The 16,962-nt window shown below is 37.5% G+C and overlaps 1 protein-coding gene across 3 annotated transcripts in view; it reads left to right on the forward strand.

The window, feature by feature from the left end:
• The first annotated feature begins 2,039 nt into the window (after positions 1-2,039).
• Positions 2,040-16,962, forward strand: part of thumpd3 (THUMP domain containing 3) — a 70,319-nt gene continuing 55,396 nt past the window's right edge. The window contains exons 1-4 of one of the 3 annotated variants that reach the window (XM_051706678.1): positions 2,040-2,199; positions 2,335-2,529; positions 12,517-12,594; positions 13,531-13,986. In XM_051706678.1, the coding sequence (XP_051562638.1) occupies positions 2,368-2,529; positions 12,517-12,594; positions 13,531-13,986 (696 nt within the window). In that variant the 5' untranslated portion in view covers positions 2,040-2,199; positions 2,335-2,367. Of the gene's footprint in view, positions 2,200-2,334; positions 2,530-12,516; positions 12,595-13,530; positions 13,987-16,962 lie in introns of those variants that run through there. The other 2 variants (XM_051706677.1, XM_051706679.1) reach the window with 2 other exon arrangements.

Raw genomic sequence — 16,962 nt, forward strand, 5'->3', positions numbered from 1 at the left:
TTTGGATTTTCTCCCATATTTGGAATGCCCATGTAACACAGCTCACAAACAGAAGGGAAGGAGAACACAGGGAAGCAGGTTTTTCCAGGCTCAGGTAGGACTTTTAATCGGCCACTTCAATGCTTTACAACTTCACAAACCCGTCAGCTTCACAGGCATGTATAGACTTAAACTCATTAGCTTCACAGGCACGTAGTAACTTAAACACATCAGCTTCTCAAACATAACAGATTAAATGTGGCAGCTTCAGGAGCACCGTGGCCTTCCTTGTGCCAGACTCTCTCTCTCTCTCTGCTGGTGGTGTGGCTGCTTATATGCCGTTCTCCCCATGCTCACTGGAATTAGAAACAAGTGTTAAACATAATCTAGCTCAGGTGCAAATGCCTTTATCGCTTTCTCTCCGGACGGACGCTTGACCACGCCCCCGCTGCCACAGCCCAATTCCCAATGCACTCTAGGTCCTCATGGTGGCGGAGTGACTCGTCTCAATCCGGGTGGTGGAGGACGAATCTCAGTTGCCTCCGCGTCTGAGACCTTCAATCCATGCATTTTATCACACGGCTTGTTGAGCGCGTTACTACGGAGACCTAGCACGTGCGGTGGCTTCACGCTATTCTCCAAAGCATTCACACGCAACTCACCACGCGCCCCACTGAGAGCGAGAACCACATTATTGCGACCACGAGGAGGTTAACCCACCGTGACTCTACCCACCCTAGCAACCGGGCCAATTTGGTTGCTTATGAAGCCAACTGGAGTCACTCAGCACGCCCTGGATTCGAACTTGCAACTTTAAGTGTCTTTACTTGCTGAGCTACCCAGGCCCCGACTTTTAATGTCTTGATATTAAGTTTGCTACACAAACACGCATCTTTATAATTTGCTTCACATCTTGATAATTTAATTTAAGTCTAAACACTCTACCTATAGTTTAACGTTCTAAATTATTAAACACGAATTGCAGAATTAATTAATGATAAGAAGTTAAAAGAAGTGACAAATTATGTTACATATTGTATATTGAGCTGTATGGAATATACTGTATAGTAAATAGGTCTATCGGTTATGGGGCGGATTATGATCAGCAAGGGCCCCGGGGCCAGTTTTCTTTTAGGGCCCCCCTGGTCCAATTATCTTTTAAAGTTGAGACCTACGCAATCTTCTTTTAATACCTGTTCTGTTATTTACAGTCAGATTAATTCAAATACACAGCACGGATGTGGTAAAGAAACTGCTCAACCGAAACACATTCGCTGAACAGCCACTGTTCTTAAAGAGACAGTACTATTTTAACGATTTTTATACATAATGCAAACTCAATGTAAATACTACAAATTATGCATACAAAATGCATATATTTACAGGGGCTAAAATAAATGATGAAATATTTAAACTTCATCAAACACTGTAAATATTGATGAATTTAACAAGTACATTAGGCACCTACAGTATCTATGCAAGGGTTTGGTGAAATTCGGCAAAGAGTTCAGACAGATCTGGCTTGTGCTGCTACATCTTTTCTATCTCATCTGAATGATGGGGTGTGTTCCATTCCAAAGTCTAAAATATGAAATAACATATGAATAGTTTGTGCTGACAGAAAGGCTACGGTAACTTGGATAACCCCTCTGTACAATTGTAGTGAGCAGAATAGCATCTCAGAATGCACAACAGTCGAACCTTGAGGCGGATAGGCTACAACCGCAGAAGACCACGTCGGGCACTTTATTAGGACGATAGTGTTCCTAATACAGTGCTCAGTGAGTGTACTTTCTATGGGTACCTGCTCATGTAAAGGTAGAGGGAGATCGCATATGATGCAGAAAGAATAAAGCTCACACAAAAATTAAGGATTCAACATATCTTTACAATGGCTCTCACAAAAGTCTGGAAGTCAGTCCAACGTGAATGATGCACCGATTTATGTGATAGAATCTAGGTCCAGTAGTCTTCTTCCCCCTTTCAATCGTCGACGTTCCACACTCCCGTCCAGTAAGTGGCGGTAATGCGGGTAATAGTTGGTTTGCCAACTGTAAAAAGAAGCAGCAGCAGCAGCAGCGGCACATTTTTAGTTCACTCTACCCACCACCGAACGAACGACTTATGTTATTAGATTAGTTTCTGCCGTTAAATGTTTACTTAGCGCAGTAGCAAGCAAACAAGAGTTGGCCAAAACTGAAAAGTTCCAGTTTTTTGTCAGTAGGTGTCACTTGTGTTTTCTAACGTAGTTATTAAATAAGATTTAAATTATATTATCATGGAAACGCTACCAAACATGCAAAACATTTTTTATTAGAGGATACTAGTGTAGTGGCTTAGTTAATTTTGCATCAGTTTCTTTTATTGCAGTACATTCTGGATTTGAAAATGCAAGAGCTCGACCAGACTGTGACTATCGGAGCGACTGTTCCGACCGGATTCGAGCTTACAGCAGCGGAGGAGGTTCAGGAGAAGCTCGAGGCCACTGCCAGAGTTAGCAAAGACAGAGGCAGAATATATTTTAATATAACAACGGATAAGCTTCAAAAGGTTAGTCTTCTATGGATTTGTATGAATTTTTATATAAGCTAATCTTCACCTAATTGTGACCCACTTGGTAAGATGCTTTTTGGGTGATCCGATCAACCGGACAGTGCTAGTCCCAGCAAGCACAACTACGTCGTGATAAGGTTTTTATCCGACGTACTTAAGACGACTGATGTATTTTTTTTATTATTTATATATTTATTTATAAATGGGTATTTTCAGAACGTTGCACAATCGTTGTTAAGTTGTTTCGCTTCACGTCTCTTTGTAACTATTAAGGCCCCGGTATACTCGCGGCGAAATTTTCCTCGTTCTTTGCGCGAGAAGCTCGAAACAGCTGTATTTTCATACAGTATACTGTAACTGTATACTGCAACATTAACTGTATACTGTTTGCGTACATTCGGCCACGCCGCTGCAGGGCAGGTGTTTAGAGGAGCATGGAAGTCTCTGTTTGAAAACATTAGGGGCTGAAGCCGTATTTTAGAGCTCATTGTTGAAGCTATGAGGGGCTAAGGGTATCCACCCTCCATATATTACCATTATAATAAGCTATAAAGATATTATAAGCAAGGTTTGAAATTAACTTTTTGGCTCACCGGCCACTGTGGCTTGTTGTGTTCCAAGGTCACAAGCCACTCAGTATTTTCACTAGCCAAAATCCCCCATCCCACAAAAAGTGACAAAGGTAACTAGAGACTGTAACTGCATGGATTTGTTTGGACATTATGTTTGAACCAGAATTATATTAGTTTAGAAGGACACCAGACTAATGATTTAAGTCACATTTAGAATATATTAAGCAGGAGGACAAATTTTCAATAATTTGTCCATAATTCATGGAATTTGAACCCCTTCATTCTAAATAGTACTTACCTATATGAACGCTTGCCATTGTTCTACCATTGTTTAACAGTGGCATTTGTAATGATAAGGCCATTACCACAGGTAAGACCATGGATGGCTCCACGTTACTGTTATTAGGTTAATGTTGATAGTCTTTCTTAAACAAATTATCTATAGTATTTTTATGAAAAAACTAATAGCCTAAATAGGGTTCTACGCAAACATTTTTGTTTAGGAGCACTCGTGCCCTTAAGTGAAAAACTTTAGGGGCACAGTCAGAGTTAATTTTTTTGTGTGGAACTGTTAATTCATCACAAAATATAGCATGCATACTAGAGCCCGACTGATATGGGATTTTTGAGACCAATACCGATTTTAGAGAGGGAAAATTCACAGATTACCAGTACGGTGGCCGATATATTTAATTTTTGAGCTGGAATGAAAACACATTTTCTATGTGGATTTTTCACCGATTTTGCACCGATACGACTATGTAAAGGTACTCAGAAGGCTGATTTCTTAAACAAATATTTATCAAAGAATATTTGACATTATTATTATACATTGTCAACAAATTCTAGAAATGAACACTGACAAAATAAAGAATAAATAAAAATACAATAAATAGCTAAATAAACATTAGTATTACTGTTTAGTATCAGTCAAATGCTGATTATATTAATACTGCTGAGTCAAGATAAACAGATAAGCAGCGGTGTTACACCGTATTCTGCTATAAAAGTTCAGGGGAAACTTTCAACGGTGGAAAACCAGACTTTTAAATATTACATTTTATAAATGCAACAACTGGAATTGTTCGGTTGAAGGGTGTACCAAACTGTGAATCCTGAACAAAACAGTTTGGTGAATACATGTTTACTCATTAGCTTCCACTCAGCTGACAACAGTAGTCTAGTTTCCATCCACTTATCGCGCTATTTTATTATCGAGAAAGTGAAATGCGTAAAAATTTGCCGTCTTCTGCCTGTTTCCATTCAAATGGCCTTTTATCGATAAAAATGGTGTGCGTGATGACGTCATGCCTAAAAAAACACTTTGTCGCATAAGTTTTGGTTTATCGCAAAATAAATCTGCCCTTAAGCCGTTTCCATACAGGAATGTGCGTTTATTGCTAATTCGCCTCCCAGATGTCCCTAATTGTTTTCCTCCGAAGTTTTGGTAAAATGGGGGAGAGTATTGAGACAATTCATTGAAATTAGCCAGCTTACTGTCATTTTAATTTCACAAAAAATGCAATCAGAAGATGAGGAATTGCAATCAAAAGAGAGCAGTTGCCCTTTTGGACTATAATATTGGTCCTGATGTTGCGCCTATTGCAGGTTGCCACCGGTTCTGACCTGAAAGCGAATCGCCATGGCCCTGTTCAAGCTGGGAAATTTTCGGTCTTAGTATAAGGACCATCCATCGAAGTGTATATGCTTTGTGCACAGCTATTAAAGAAAAACTGATGCAGTGTAATATCAGGGTTTACATATGATACATTCCTGATATTCAATAGGCTATTTTGAACAATTATCTAATCTAAAGCATTGCCATCTCAACTGCATTATGTCCCGTATATTTGTCCCACAACTTTTAACGACCAACTGAACTTGATTATCATATAAAATTAATTTTAGCGTCATAATGCAATTTACATTTCTGAAGAAGCTCAGTTAATGCGATCCGAGGTAAAGAGGGTTAGATTTAAAATATTTAAACGTTTTAAAAGGTTAAAAACTCGTTTTCTGAAAGTGAACTCCGCATTGGACAAATAGTTCTGATAGTTTATAGTCTTGAAGTGTAGAAATGTCATTCAGCCAACTTTATTCGTCTACAGAACAGGGTACCTCTAATTTAAGTTTGTGTAAAGAAAAGGCATATATATAGTCAAAAAAAAAATTTTTTTTTCGTTTGGTAATTAATTTTTTTAATATAATGCGTTTTTTGTTTGGTAATTTATTTAATTTAATACAGGGAATTTTGCCAGCATTTTTTCAAAAGTATAAACAATAATTTAATATAATTGGGCTATGTTAGTGTTCCAGAAAAGCACACTGAAGCTTTTCTTCTAGTATTGTGTATTTATTTTTAATTTAAAACATCTATGTGGACAGAAATTATATGTTTTTTGTATTGTGGGCTAATTCCGTGACTGCCGTCTATTATTTTGAATGGTGTGTAAAATAAACGTTAATTAATAAACAGATGTCTACCTCGATTAATCGCAAAGAGTGGCCACTCATTTGTTCTCCGTGCACTTGTCAATGTGCATGTCTTGATTCAAGATATTTGTGTTGGCACTCCTGGAAGTGTCATATTTGCAGTGATCGGATCTTTATGCCGTTCAGATCAATCCATAATCACGTACAATAAATTGGCTTTCAAGGATCCTATACCTTGTCGTCATGATTAACACAGGCTAAGGATTGGGGTAAATTATGTCTTGTGACACTACATTTTGCGTTAATGCCAATTTTCTCGACAAAAAGTGACATTTGATGTATCGACATAGTTTATGCGCTAGAGTTAAACGGAAAAATATTATGTTGACACTTGTGAAATTTCAGTGATAATTTGCATTTCCATCAGCTTTATTTTGATGCGGCAAAACATTTTTCGCAAAAAATCCTTGGATGGAAATGTAGTTACTGAAAGTAGCTACGTGATTAGCTAGTTAGCTGTAGGCTCATTGTCACGGAGAGTAAAAGACGGATGTTGTTTATTTTACTTTCCAGCATTGTGTCTCACCAACTACATAACAACATATCATGAAATCATCACTCATCAGACACATTCCACCACCGCACCGCTGTTTGCTGAGCTGCAAAAAGATGCTCTGTTTACCTTTCAATCTGCTACATTACTGACTGCACTGACAAACTATAGCTGGCTAACAGCAAACAGACATGAGTGACATTAGTCGGGCACTAATGCATACATAATATGAATCTATACAAGCTACCAGTTTGTGTTACTGTGTTAAAATTCAAATGAAAATAAAAAACATTTTAAGGAAGGATTATGATGTATAGCCTATTTTTAAAACCGATCATGTGTACTGTTTACTATAATGTAGGGGCTGTCTAGAAATCGTTTAGTTTGATTTTTAAATAGCTAAAATCATCAAGCTAATGTATTGGTTGGACATTTTATTCAGTGTACGAAAGGTAGTGGACAATACGTTTTAATACAATACCTCTTTCTAAACAAGAACAACTAATGAGTGGTAACTGGCAATTTCATTGTGGGCAAAATGGTGCTTTTAACATTATTTGCATTAGTCCTTCGAAGTACGCATCTGCTCAGCCAACCTTCCCTCAAATTCAATCCTGAGGGATTGAAGCATTGCGTATTGGGATGTGCATATATTATTTTTAGAATAGACCTCTTAGTAGACAATCAAGAATTAATAAATAGAAAATCAAATAAAGATCTTTTGTCATTCATGCTATCATAAATCATGTAAACAACACTTTATATTGTGTTGTTTATGAGATTTAACTTTGCCTTTTTTTTTCTTTTTTTTTTCAGAATCTAATAAGAATCAGAAAAAAAGAGACTTGAATTGACTCCAGAAATCAGAGTTGTTTCCAAAATGTCAGGACTCAAAAGCCCTACTTTTTTTTTTACCACTTTATCTTTCAAAGCAAAAGGTTTACCAACAAAATATCAAAGCAAACACAGCTATGTTGTAAAACATTTTTTTTCACATAGTGATGTTTATATCTGATGTACTTAAGACAAATGATGGGTTTTTATAATAATAGAACCACATTTTCACAGTGTTGCAGAAATGTTATGCCATTGTTATATCATCAGCACATCCCGCTGCAACATTTTAGTAACTTACCACTTCCTGGTAGTACAAGTGCTGTCATCAAAAATGTTTTTTACCACGTTGTCTTCCAAAGCAAAGGGTTAACCAACAACCAAGCGTGTAGATTTGGTTTGAAAGTTGGTAGGGCCATATTGTAAAGAGGATAATATTCAAAATGTTGGTATTAATAAAATGCGAGAAAGTCAGTCTTGGTAATGTAGGCAAAATAACATTATTTCCTCATATAACAAGTCCCATTGCCTATTTCTTTGCCCCACCATATTAAATATCTGACAGTTTTTTTTGTTTTTTGTTTTTTTTTTTATTATTTTTTTTTTCTTCTGAAAAATAAAAAGGTTTACAACTGACCACTAGGGCTGCATGATATGAAGGGATAATGCAATACGTGATAAGCTTGTTGGATAATGCGGCGGCAATATGCTATGTGATAAACCTAAGATTAAAGGTTTAGTTCACCCAAAAATGAAAATTCTCTTTTCATTTACTCCCCCTCGTGCCATTTAAGATATGTCAATAATATGGGTGAAAACAGACCACAATGTAACTCCCTTTTCACTGTACATCTTGACAGCAGTCTCCTTGGCGGTCATGATTTTAAGCTCGATTACACTTCCTATACTGCCATATAGCGCTCTGCACATGAGTCAAGTGCTAGGAGGTGCAATCGAGCTTGAAATCATGACGGTGCCTAGAGACTGCAATGGCAAGATGTACAGTGAAAAAGGAGTTATATTTTGGTGTTTTCTCTCCCAAAACCAACTGGATTGCTTCAGAAGACATTGATCAAACCACTGGAGTAGTATGGATTACTTTTATGCTGACCATATCTACTTTTTGGAGCTTCAAAGGCCTGAGCACCATTCACTTACATTACATAGACATACAGGGCTGAGATATTCTTCTAAAAATGTTCATTTGTGTTCAGCAGAAGAAAAAAAAAAGTCATACACATCTGGGATAGCATGAAGGTGAGTTAGACAATTTTAATTTTTGGGTTAACGATCCCTAAAATGTGACAAAATTAAACTTAAAATTAATTCTCAATTTATGAGAATGAGAACATCTCAAGATAAACAAATAATGGGGAGAATGGAGCAAATGCAAAACTCAGGATGTTTTTGGACTTAAGGCCAATTTATACTTCTGCTTTAAACCTACGCCGTAGGCTACACATAACTACAGCTGTTAAGCCGTAGCCTACGCCGTGGCCTGACGTTGACGTAGACCACAACAGCTGTGATTGGTGCATTTTGTAACCAGAGACCGTCCCCCAGGATAATAAACAGGATGATATCTGAGGTCGTGCCGCAATTTACACTAGATTATTTTAATATCTATGCATCATATCACATTGAATATGGACTCGGGGACCATTAAAGCAATTGTCTTAATCGGGAGCATCTGCGGTTTTTATGTTCCGTTTGTGTTTCAAGAAGTTACAAGCGAAACGTGACAGAAGATATCTGTTTACGGCTTATAAACTCTAAAAGCTTATTTTCTCATGGCTTTTACTTGATATTAATTTGATATGTGAGTTAAATAATGTGTTGTATTCTACTCACGAACTTTCCGATCTGCATGATGATTTGATCAGATTGACAGTATTGTGTACAGTAAATAATCATATTTTATAAGTTATGGAAATGGAAAACGTATAATTTGTCAGCAAATTATAAAAGCACCTGGTAAGAGTTAGTTATATTGCCTATATGCATTGTATAGTCTTTAAAATGACACCTGTTTAGTGTTTGCTAAGCAAGTAGTTATTAATTAATTTGATGATTTCTTTTCCAGCATGGAATGTCAAAAGTATGCCAAAATATTTATTTATTATTATTTAAGCGATTCAAGAAAGCATACAGTATTTTTCTCATTTATTTGCTCCTCATTATGTATAATTAATATGTACCTAAATTACAACAGTTCACATACTTTGAACTCATTTTTAATGCTACAATAATTTAATAAATACTTTTAAATCCACTAATTAAATTGCTTTTATTTATGAATGTATAATTAGAATTTTGGCTGTGTACTCGCAGAACAACACAGACACCAACGCCGAACTATAAATGCAGACCTACGTGTTGGCCACTGCTGTCTGCTGTAGGGTCAACACAGACGTATAAATCAGCCTTTAGTCCGAAAGCGTTTGCTCTCGAAAAGTATGTTTGTTTAAATCTATTAATTTCAAGGATTGGAACTAAGATACAAGTGTAAATCTGCCTGTGTAATTTACACAAAAAAAACTTTACAGTTATCACAAACAACTGTGATTGTTGCATCCTGAACAGTGCTGAGAATAGTAAAAGGTGCCTCATGACAAAGCTGTTTATGTGCTGCTTTAGAAGAGGTTGGACAACAATTTACACATCAATAGTGATACTGAGAAACTTTAATAGTAAAATGAAAATAAAATACAAAGAGTAAAGTTAAAACTGTTTTCTACGTGGTAAAATTGCCTAAATGTTTGTTGACACATCCGGGCCTATCTAAATCTATTCCAACAACATAAACAGTACTACTGAGAGAAAGAGATTTTTACGAAGATATTTTTTTTAAATTATTTATAGAATTCAAATTTTCTAGGCTACATGATTCATGTAAATCTGAATAATTGATTTTTGTTTAAAATTCTGCTTTACCAGGGATGGTTTCAAATTGTTAACCTAAGGTTGAAATACCTAAGGTTGTTAGACAATCAAAATAATTTGCAATTAGTGTATCAAAATGTATAAATCAGCCTATGTAAATTATGTTAAAGATAAAAACACACTGCCTGGCCAAACAAAAAGTCACCGTTTGGATTTAAATAAGCAGATACTTAAGAGCCTATGATTGGATCATTATTGCAGTGAATAATATGTTTCAGCTGATAACAATTTTTTTTTAACCCTAATTGATGCAGTGTGCAGCTCCTCAGTTCTTAAACAGCCATGTCGGAAGACGTATCCCATGATTGTGGAAATTTTACAAAAATGGAAAGATGTTACAGTGTTTCAGAAGGGGCAAATTATTGGCCTGCATCAAGAAAAGAAAACAACTAAGGAGATTGCTGAAATCACTGGAATTGGGTTAAGAACTGTCCAATGCATTATAAAACCTGGAAGGATAATGTTGAACCATCAGCTTCACGAAAGAAATGTGGTCGGAAAAAAATCTTGAATGATCACTAAAGTGCTTGGTCACATCATAAAAATCGACAGTAGAACTCACAAGCTATGTTTAATAGTGAATGTAAGAGCATTTCCACATGCACAATGCAACGAGAACGTAGAGGACTGGGACTGTGTGGCCACAAGAAAGCCACTGGTTAGTGAGGCTAAAACGACTTCAATTTGCTAGGGAGCATAAAGACTGGACTGGAGCCGTGGAAAAAGGTCATGTGGTTTGATGAGTCCAGATTTACCCTATTCCAAAGCGATGGGCGTGTCAGGGTAAGAAGGGAAGTGCATGAAGCGATGCACCCGCCATGCATAGTGCCCATTGTACAAGCCTTTGGAGGCAGTGTTATAATCTGGGTTTGCTTCAGTTGGTCAGGTCTAGTCTCAACAATGTTATACGGCAATAAAATGAAATCAGCTGACTGTACTAAATGACTAGGTTATCCCATCAATGGATATTTTCTTCCTTGATGGCATGAGCATATTCCAGGACAACAATGCCAAGATTCATCGGACTCAAATTGTAAAAAAGTGGTTCAGGGAGCATGAGGAATCATTTTCACACATAAATATCAATATAAGATCTTGGCCAAAAATAAATGCAACTCTGGACGGAAATATATGTTGTGATATTGCATAAGTTTGTTGAAACAGTTTCACGATGAATGCACGCCATAATCCAAGCTAAAGATGGTCCAACGAAATAGAGTATGCAAATTTTTGGCCAGGCAGTGTACATTTAGTTACTCTTTCTTTTTATTTTTTGAGTAAATACAATAAGTCTTCACACTGTAGCACTCATACAGGGGTGTCATCATATGTGACAAAGTAGTATTGCCAAATTTTCACGCCAAGGTGCTTAAGTACACTACCAGCTAAAAGCATGTTTTTTGTTTTTCAAATATGGGTTCGTTTATGGTAGCGAATTGTCAGTGCATTATATGTATATTAGGGATGCACGATATATCGATATTGAACATTATCAAGTGGATTAAAAAAAAGATATCCCTGAAATAAGTGTCTTAAGATATCTCAATGGTCTCTGTGGCAGCACTAGACTGTGAAAAGCTGACAAACGGGCCACGGTCACATTCTTTAATCAGCAAATCAGAAGAGTTTGTGTTTTCTGTCTTTCAATAATTTTTTGTGTTCTCATAGTGTGGAGTTGTTGAAACTGCTCATTCAGCTTCAATGCTATATTCAGATTCATAGCAGTTGGCAGTTGAGTGCACTTTTTTGCTTCATTTGTTTTTAACAACTCTGAGAAGACACACTGCTGCTTTTCTGCTCGGTGACGGTCAACAGAATCTGTGGAGGGCGGGGTTTTGAGAAGAGGAGGCGTGTCTATTTCAGCGGCTCTTCTCGGAAGTTCCATAATGGCTAAAATTGCTAACGGCACCTTTTAAGACTCCTTTCACAGTCACTTCTGCATTTAGCCCCAGGGACTACTGTGACAGCTGGCGTAGACCAGAAACCCTGTGTTCCTATGCTGATAAACAAGTTCAAGGTGTTTTGGGAGAAATTGCTAGTTTTTTAAATGTTTTTGCAGATGACAGTTGAGGATATTTATCTTACAGTGAGAAGAGCTGGTGCTTCATCCGTTTTTTTAAAAACAACTATTTCAAGTTAAATAAAAAAAAAGTGTTGTCTCTGACTAACTTGCGGCACTGGAGGAATACTGCCTTTTATAATAAATTAACTTTCCACTCTCCTTGTGAATTCCTGATCCATCTTGAAACATCCTGGCCTAGAGCGTCTCCTAATCGCATAATCTATGACATCTGCTTTTGCCTACAACATCACTAATATATTTAATGAATTATTCCAGGTTCAGTACAAGCTCTATAAACAGCACTGACATTTTATTCTGAAAATATACAAAGAGGCAAAATACTGTGTGGATATGATTAATGCTCCCAGCAAGTAAAACAGTAAAACCTCAACTGAACAATGGATTGTGTCTCCTTAACATGAATCACATTTGTTGTAGTATGTTGTAGCATTAACTTGTAAATCGCTGGATTTAAATGCAAGTAAAACACCTGGCACACAGAGGAAGCCTCACACAACATGACAGCAACGCTCAACCATTCTGCAAAGTTTTAAGTTTCTGCAAATGTGTTTATTCATTTTTTAAAGGTGCATCGCCTGAAGTCTGTAGACAATCTATTCGTTGTTGTTCAAGAATATGATAACTACCAGTTCAAAGACACAAAGGTATGTGTGATTTTTAGTATAGAGTTTTCATGGATTTAATGGATTGATTGTTTAATGGATTGATTAATTGAACAATGCTTTACAACAAAATGTGCATAAAATGTAAACAGTATTGTAGTACACTGTGTCCTAACCAGATGTGACATGAAAAAAGGTGTTTTTGTCCTAACCACCCGTGACAAGTGACAGGACATTCTGTTGATTGCTACTGTAGGTTTCTGTGGTGTAGCGCTGAGTAACCCCATCTGTTGTGAACTCTCATTTGGCAAAATCCTTCCCATAACAGTATATTAAAGCTGGCATCTCACTAGCTGGTTCAGTTTTTTTAGCCGAGGGTGTCACACCTACTGACTGTATTGCTAAGATCTTGCTGTCTTCAGGTGGAGGTCAGTCTCACATGCCGATTCACAATGGAGGAGAGGTTACAGACATAATGTCTGCCCCCGACTTTTTCTCTGATTTCCTATTTGTGACATGGAGCTCACCAAAATAACACGAGTACTGCATGAATACAAAACGTTATAATAGGCAGTATAAGGATGTGATTCATAGAGTGACCTTACCCTTTTAATGTGGGTGATTGTGTATTTATCCTTTTGAGGATTGCCTTAGAAAGGGTATGTCCATACGCAACTTCAGTGAGAATAAGAATTTATATTCAACATTCACAGACTGTCCCGCTTGACTAGTTTGTAATTTTTAGATTTTATTAGTCATTTAAGCGTAGGAGATCCCCACTGCATCGCACAGCCGTGTCAGTGTTGAAAGGCAGATTGCTTGTCACTGGAATCTTATTACATGGCGTCTGGTTGGAGACAGTGTAATAAAAATAAATAAAAAAAGAGAGTCATAAGAACAGTCTCGAATTTAGAGACGCTCCATTATATGCTGATGTTAAGGGTCTGACTGTATACAGGATGTATTTTTTTTTAACAGGAGGAAGTGCAATTGGAGCTGCAAGAGCTGGCCAACAGGCTGCCTTGGACAAATGCCTTAGAAGCCTGGAAGGTGAACAACTCGATAAAGAAGAAGAAAGGACATCAGAAAAAAACGAACTCCACAAAATTAGATCATTGTGGCAGTGTTGACACCAAATGTACGCATACTGTCCCATTAGATCCAGAGAGCCTCTGGGTAGATCTTGACGATCTTCAGGTGAAGGAGAACCAAAGAGATGTTTCTCATTCAGAAAATGGCCCACAGGAAGAAAAGCTTCCTGAAATCGTGGGATTTGGTCAGGAGTCAGAGGCCATGCCTTTAAAGTTTCGAGTGACATGCAGCCGAGCTGGAGACAAACACTGCTTCACCTCGAATGATGCTGCACGAGACTTTGGAGGAGCAATACAAGAGCTCTTTCATTGGAAAGCAGATATGACCAAATTTGATGTTGAGGTAAGGTTCAGAAATTGTGCAACACAACTGACCTTTTTCTTATTACCACAGCAAACATTTTGGAAAGTGTGTGGACCTGCTTGGCGTTGAGATTTCATCCTTTGAGCAATTTCTTAGGCTTAATCTCTTATTTTGGTGTGAGATGTCTAGAGCTGGGTAATGTCAAAAATATATTCAGAGCTTACTCAGCATGCAAATTGAGTGACTCATTTTAGCATTTCAAACCACACTGGGGTTACAAATTCTTTAGACTAAGAATTGTTCTAATGATAAAGAAACAAATACGTCGGGGCCTGGGTAGCTCAGCGAGTATTGACGCTGACTACCACCCCTGGAGTCACGAGTTCGAATCCAGGGCATGCTGAGTGACTCCAGCCAGGTCTCCTAAGCAACCAAATTGGCCTGGTTGCTAGGGAGGGTACAGTCACATGGGGTAACCCCCTTGTGGTCGCTATAATGTGTGGTTCTCGCTCTCGGTGGGGCTTGTGATGAGTTGTGCTTGGATGCCGCGGAGAATAACTTGAAGCCTCCACACACGCTATGTCTCCGCGGTGACGCGCTCAACCAGCCACGTGTTAAGATGTGCGGATTGACGGTCTCAGACCCAACTGAGATTCATCCTCCGCCACCTGGATTGAGGCGAGTCACTATGCCACCACGAGGACTTGGAGCACATTGGGAAATGGGCATTCCAAATTGGGGAGAAAAAAATAAAAATACATTTCTCAGCAGTATGTAGATCAAAGCAACCTATCCAGTTCAATACAAGTTAAGCTCAATCAACAGCATTTGTAGCATAATGTTAATTACCACAAAAAATTATTTTGACTTGTCCCTCCTTTTCTTTAAAAAAAGGCAAAAATCTAGGTAACAGTGAGGTACTTACATTGGAAGTAAATGGGGCCAATCAGTAAATGTTAAAGTACTCCATGTCTCAAAAGTATAGCCACAAGACATAAACATTTTAGTGTGATAAAATCACCTACTAACATTTTCTGTTTAAAGTTAAATCCAATTTTACAAATTTGTTGCCATGACGACATAAGGGGTAACCCTTAAACAACCGTAAAAACAGCAATTTAAAAATCTTCACAACTGAAATAATGTATAAGTTTTAACAGAAGAATACATTTAATTGCTTTTATAAAATTATAAGCTTTTGCAGCACATTACTGCCTTTTAACCCTTTAAAAATTGGCCCCATTCACTTCTATTGTAAGTGCCTCACTGTAACAAGTTTATTTTGGTGTGAGATGTCTGAAGTTGGGTAAAGTCAAAAATATATTCAGAGCTTACTTAGCATGCAAAACGAGCAACTGTCATTTGGATCTTTTTAGAGCTTATTGTCCATGACATCTATTTTATCTTTTTTACATTGGATCTATAGGCTTATTATTTTAGCCTTACTATATTATACATATTATTTTAGTTTTTCTATATTTTGTCTTGGCCTATCTATATAGGATAAATTAGTTTAATCTGGGACATTTTATGTTTCTTATGTTTACATCTCAGACTCCATCATAAATCTGTTAACATTACCACATTTTAGTCATGTTATAAATTCCCATATTCTTTATATCAGCTGCACATCCAAAAAAGCTGAGAACTGTTTAGCTGAAATACACTGCCTGGCCAAACAACAAGTCGCCGTTTGGATTTAAATAAGCAGATACTTAAGAGCCTATGATTGGATTATTATTGAAGTGATTAATATGTTTCAGCTGGCAAAAATTATTTTAACCCTATCTGATGCAGTGTGTAGCATCTAATTTCTTAAACAACCATGTCGGAAGACGTATCCCGTGGTCGTGGAAAAGATGTTACTGTGTTTCAGAAGGGGCAAATTATTGGCCTGCATCAAGCAAAGAAAACAACTATGAAGATTGCTGAAATCACTGGAATTGGGTTAAGAACTGTCGCATTATTAAAACCTGAAAGGATAGTGTTGAACCATCAGCTTCACAGAAGAAATGTGGTTGGAAAAAAAATCTTGAATGAATGTTATCGTAGATCACTAAAATGATTGAAGTCACATTTAAAAGTGAAAGTAAATGTATTTCCAAACGCACAATGCAATGAGAACTTGCATGATTGGGACTAAACAGCTGTGTGGCCACAAGAAAGCCACTTGTTAGTGAGGCTAATCAGAAAAAACACCTTCAATTTGCTAGGGAGCATAAAAATTGGACTGTGGAGCAATGGAAAAAGGTTATGTGGTCTTAGGAGTCCAGATTTACCCTGTTTCACAGCAATGGGCACGTCAGGGTAGGAAGGGAAGCACATGAAGCGATGCACCCGTCATGCATAGTGCCTACTGTTCAAGCCTCTGGAGGCAGTGTTAAGATCTGGGGTTGCTTCAGTTGGTCAGGTCTAGGCTCAGCAACATTATGAGGTAATAAAATGAAGTCAGCTGATTTCCTGAATGTACTGAATGACCGAGTTATCCCATCAATGGATTGTTTCTTCCCTAAAGGCACGGGCTTATCCCAGGACGGCAATGCCAAGATTCAACAAGCTCAAATTGTAAAAGAGTGGTTCAGGGAGCATGAGGAGTCATTTTCACACATGAATTGGCCACCACAGAGTCCTGACCGTAACCCCATTGAAAGTCTTTGGGATGTGCTGGAAAAGACTTTATGGAGTGGTTTGACTGTCCCGTCATCAATACAAGATCTCGGCCAAAAATTAATGCAACTCTGGATGGAAATAAATGTTGTGATGTTGCATAAGTTTGTTGAAACAATGCCATGATGAATGTGTACCGTAATAAAAGCTAAAGGTGGTCCAACGAAATAGAGTATGCAACTTTTTTTTTTTTTTTTTTTGGCCAGGCAGTGTGCACAGTTTTACACATCAGTATATCAACTTAACATTGAACTACTTAGTATCATGACTAAATTAAACTGTTAATCAATTTTTGAATAAATTGTACACAGAAATCGAGCTCAGGGGGCTGCGAGCATTTTGTGGAAG

Source organism: Myxocyprinus asiaticus, chromosome 9 (genome assembly GCF_019703515.2).
Source record: "Myxocyprinus asiaticus isolate MX2 ecotype Aquarium Trade chromosome 9, UBuf_Myxa_2, whole genome shotgun sequence".
Lineage (NCBI taxonomy): Eukaryota > Metazoa > Chordata > Actinopteri > Cypriniformes > Catostomidae > Myxocyprinus > Myxocyprinus asiaticus.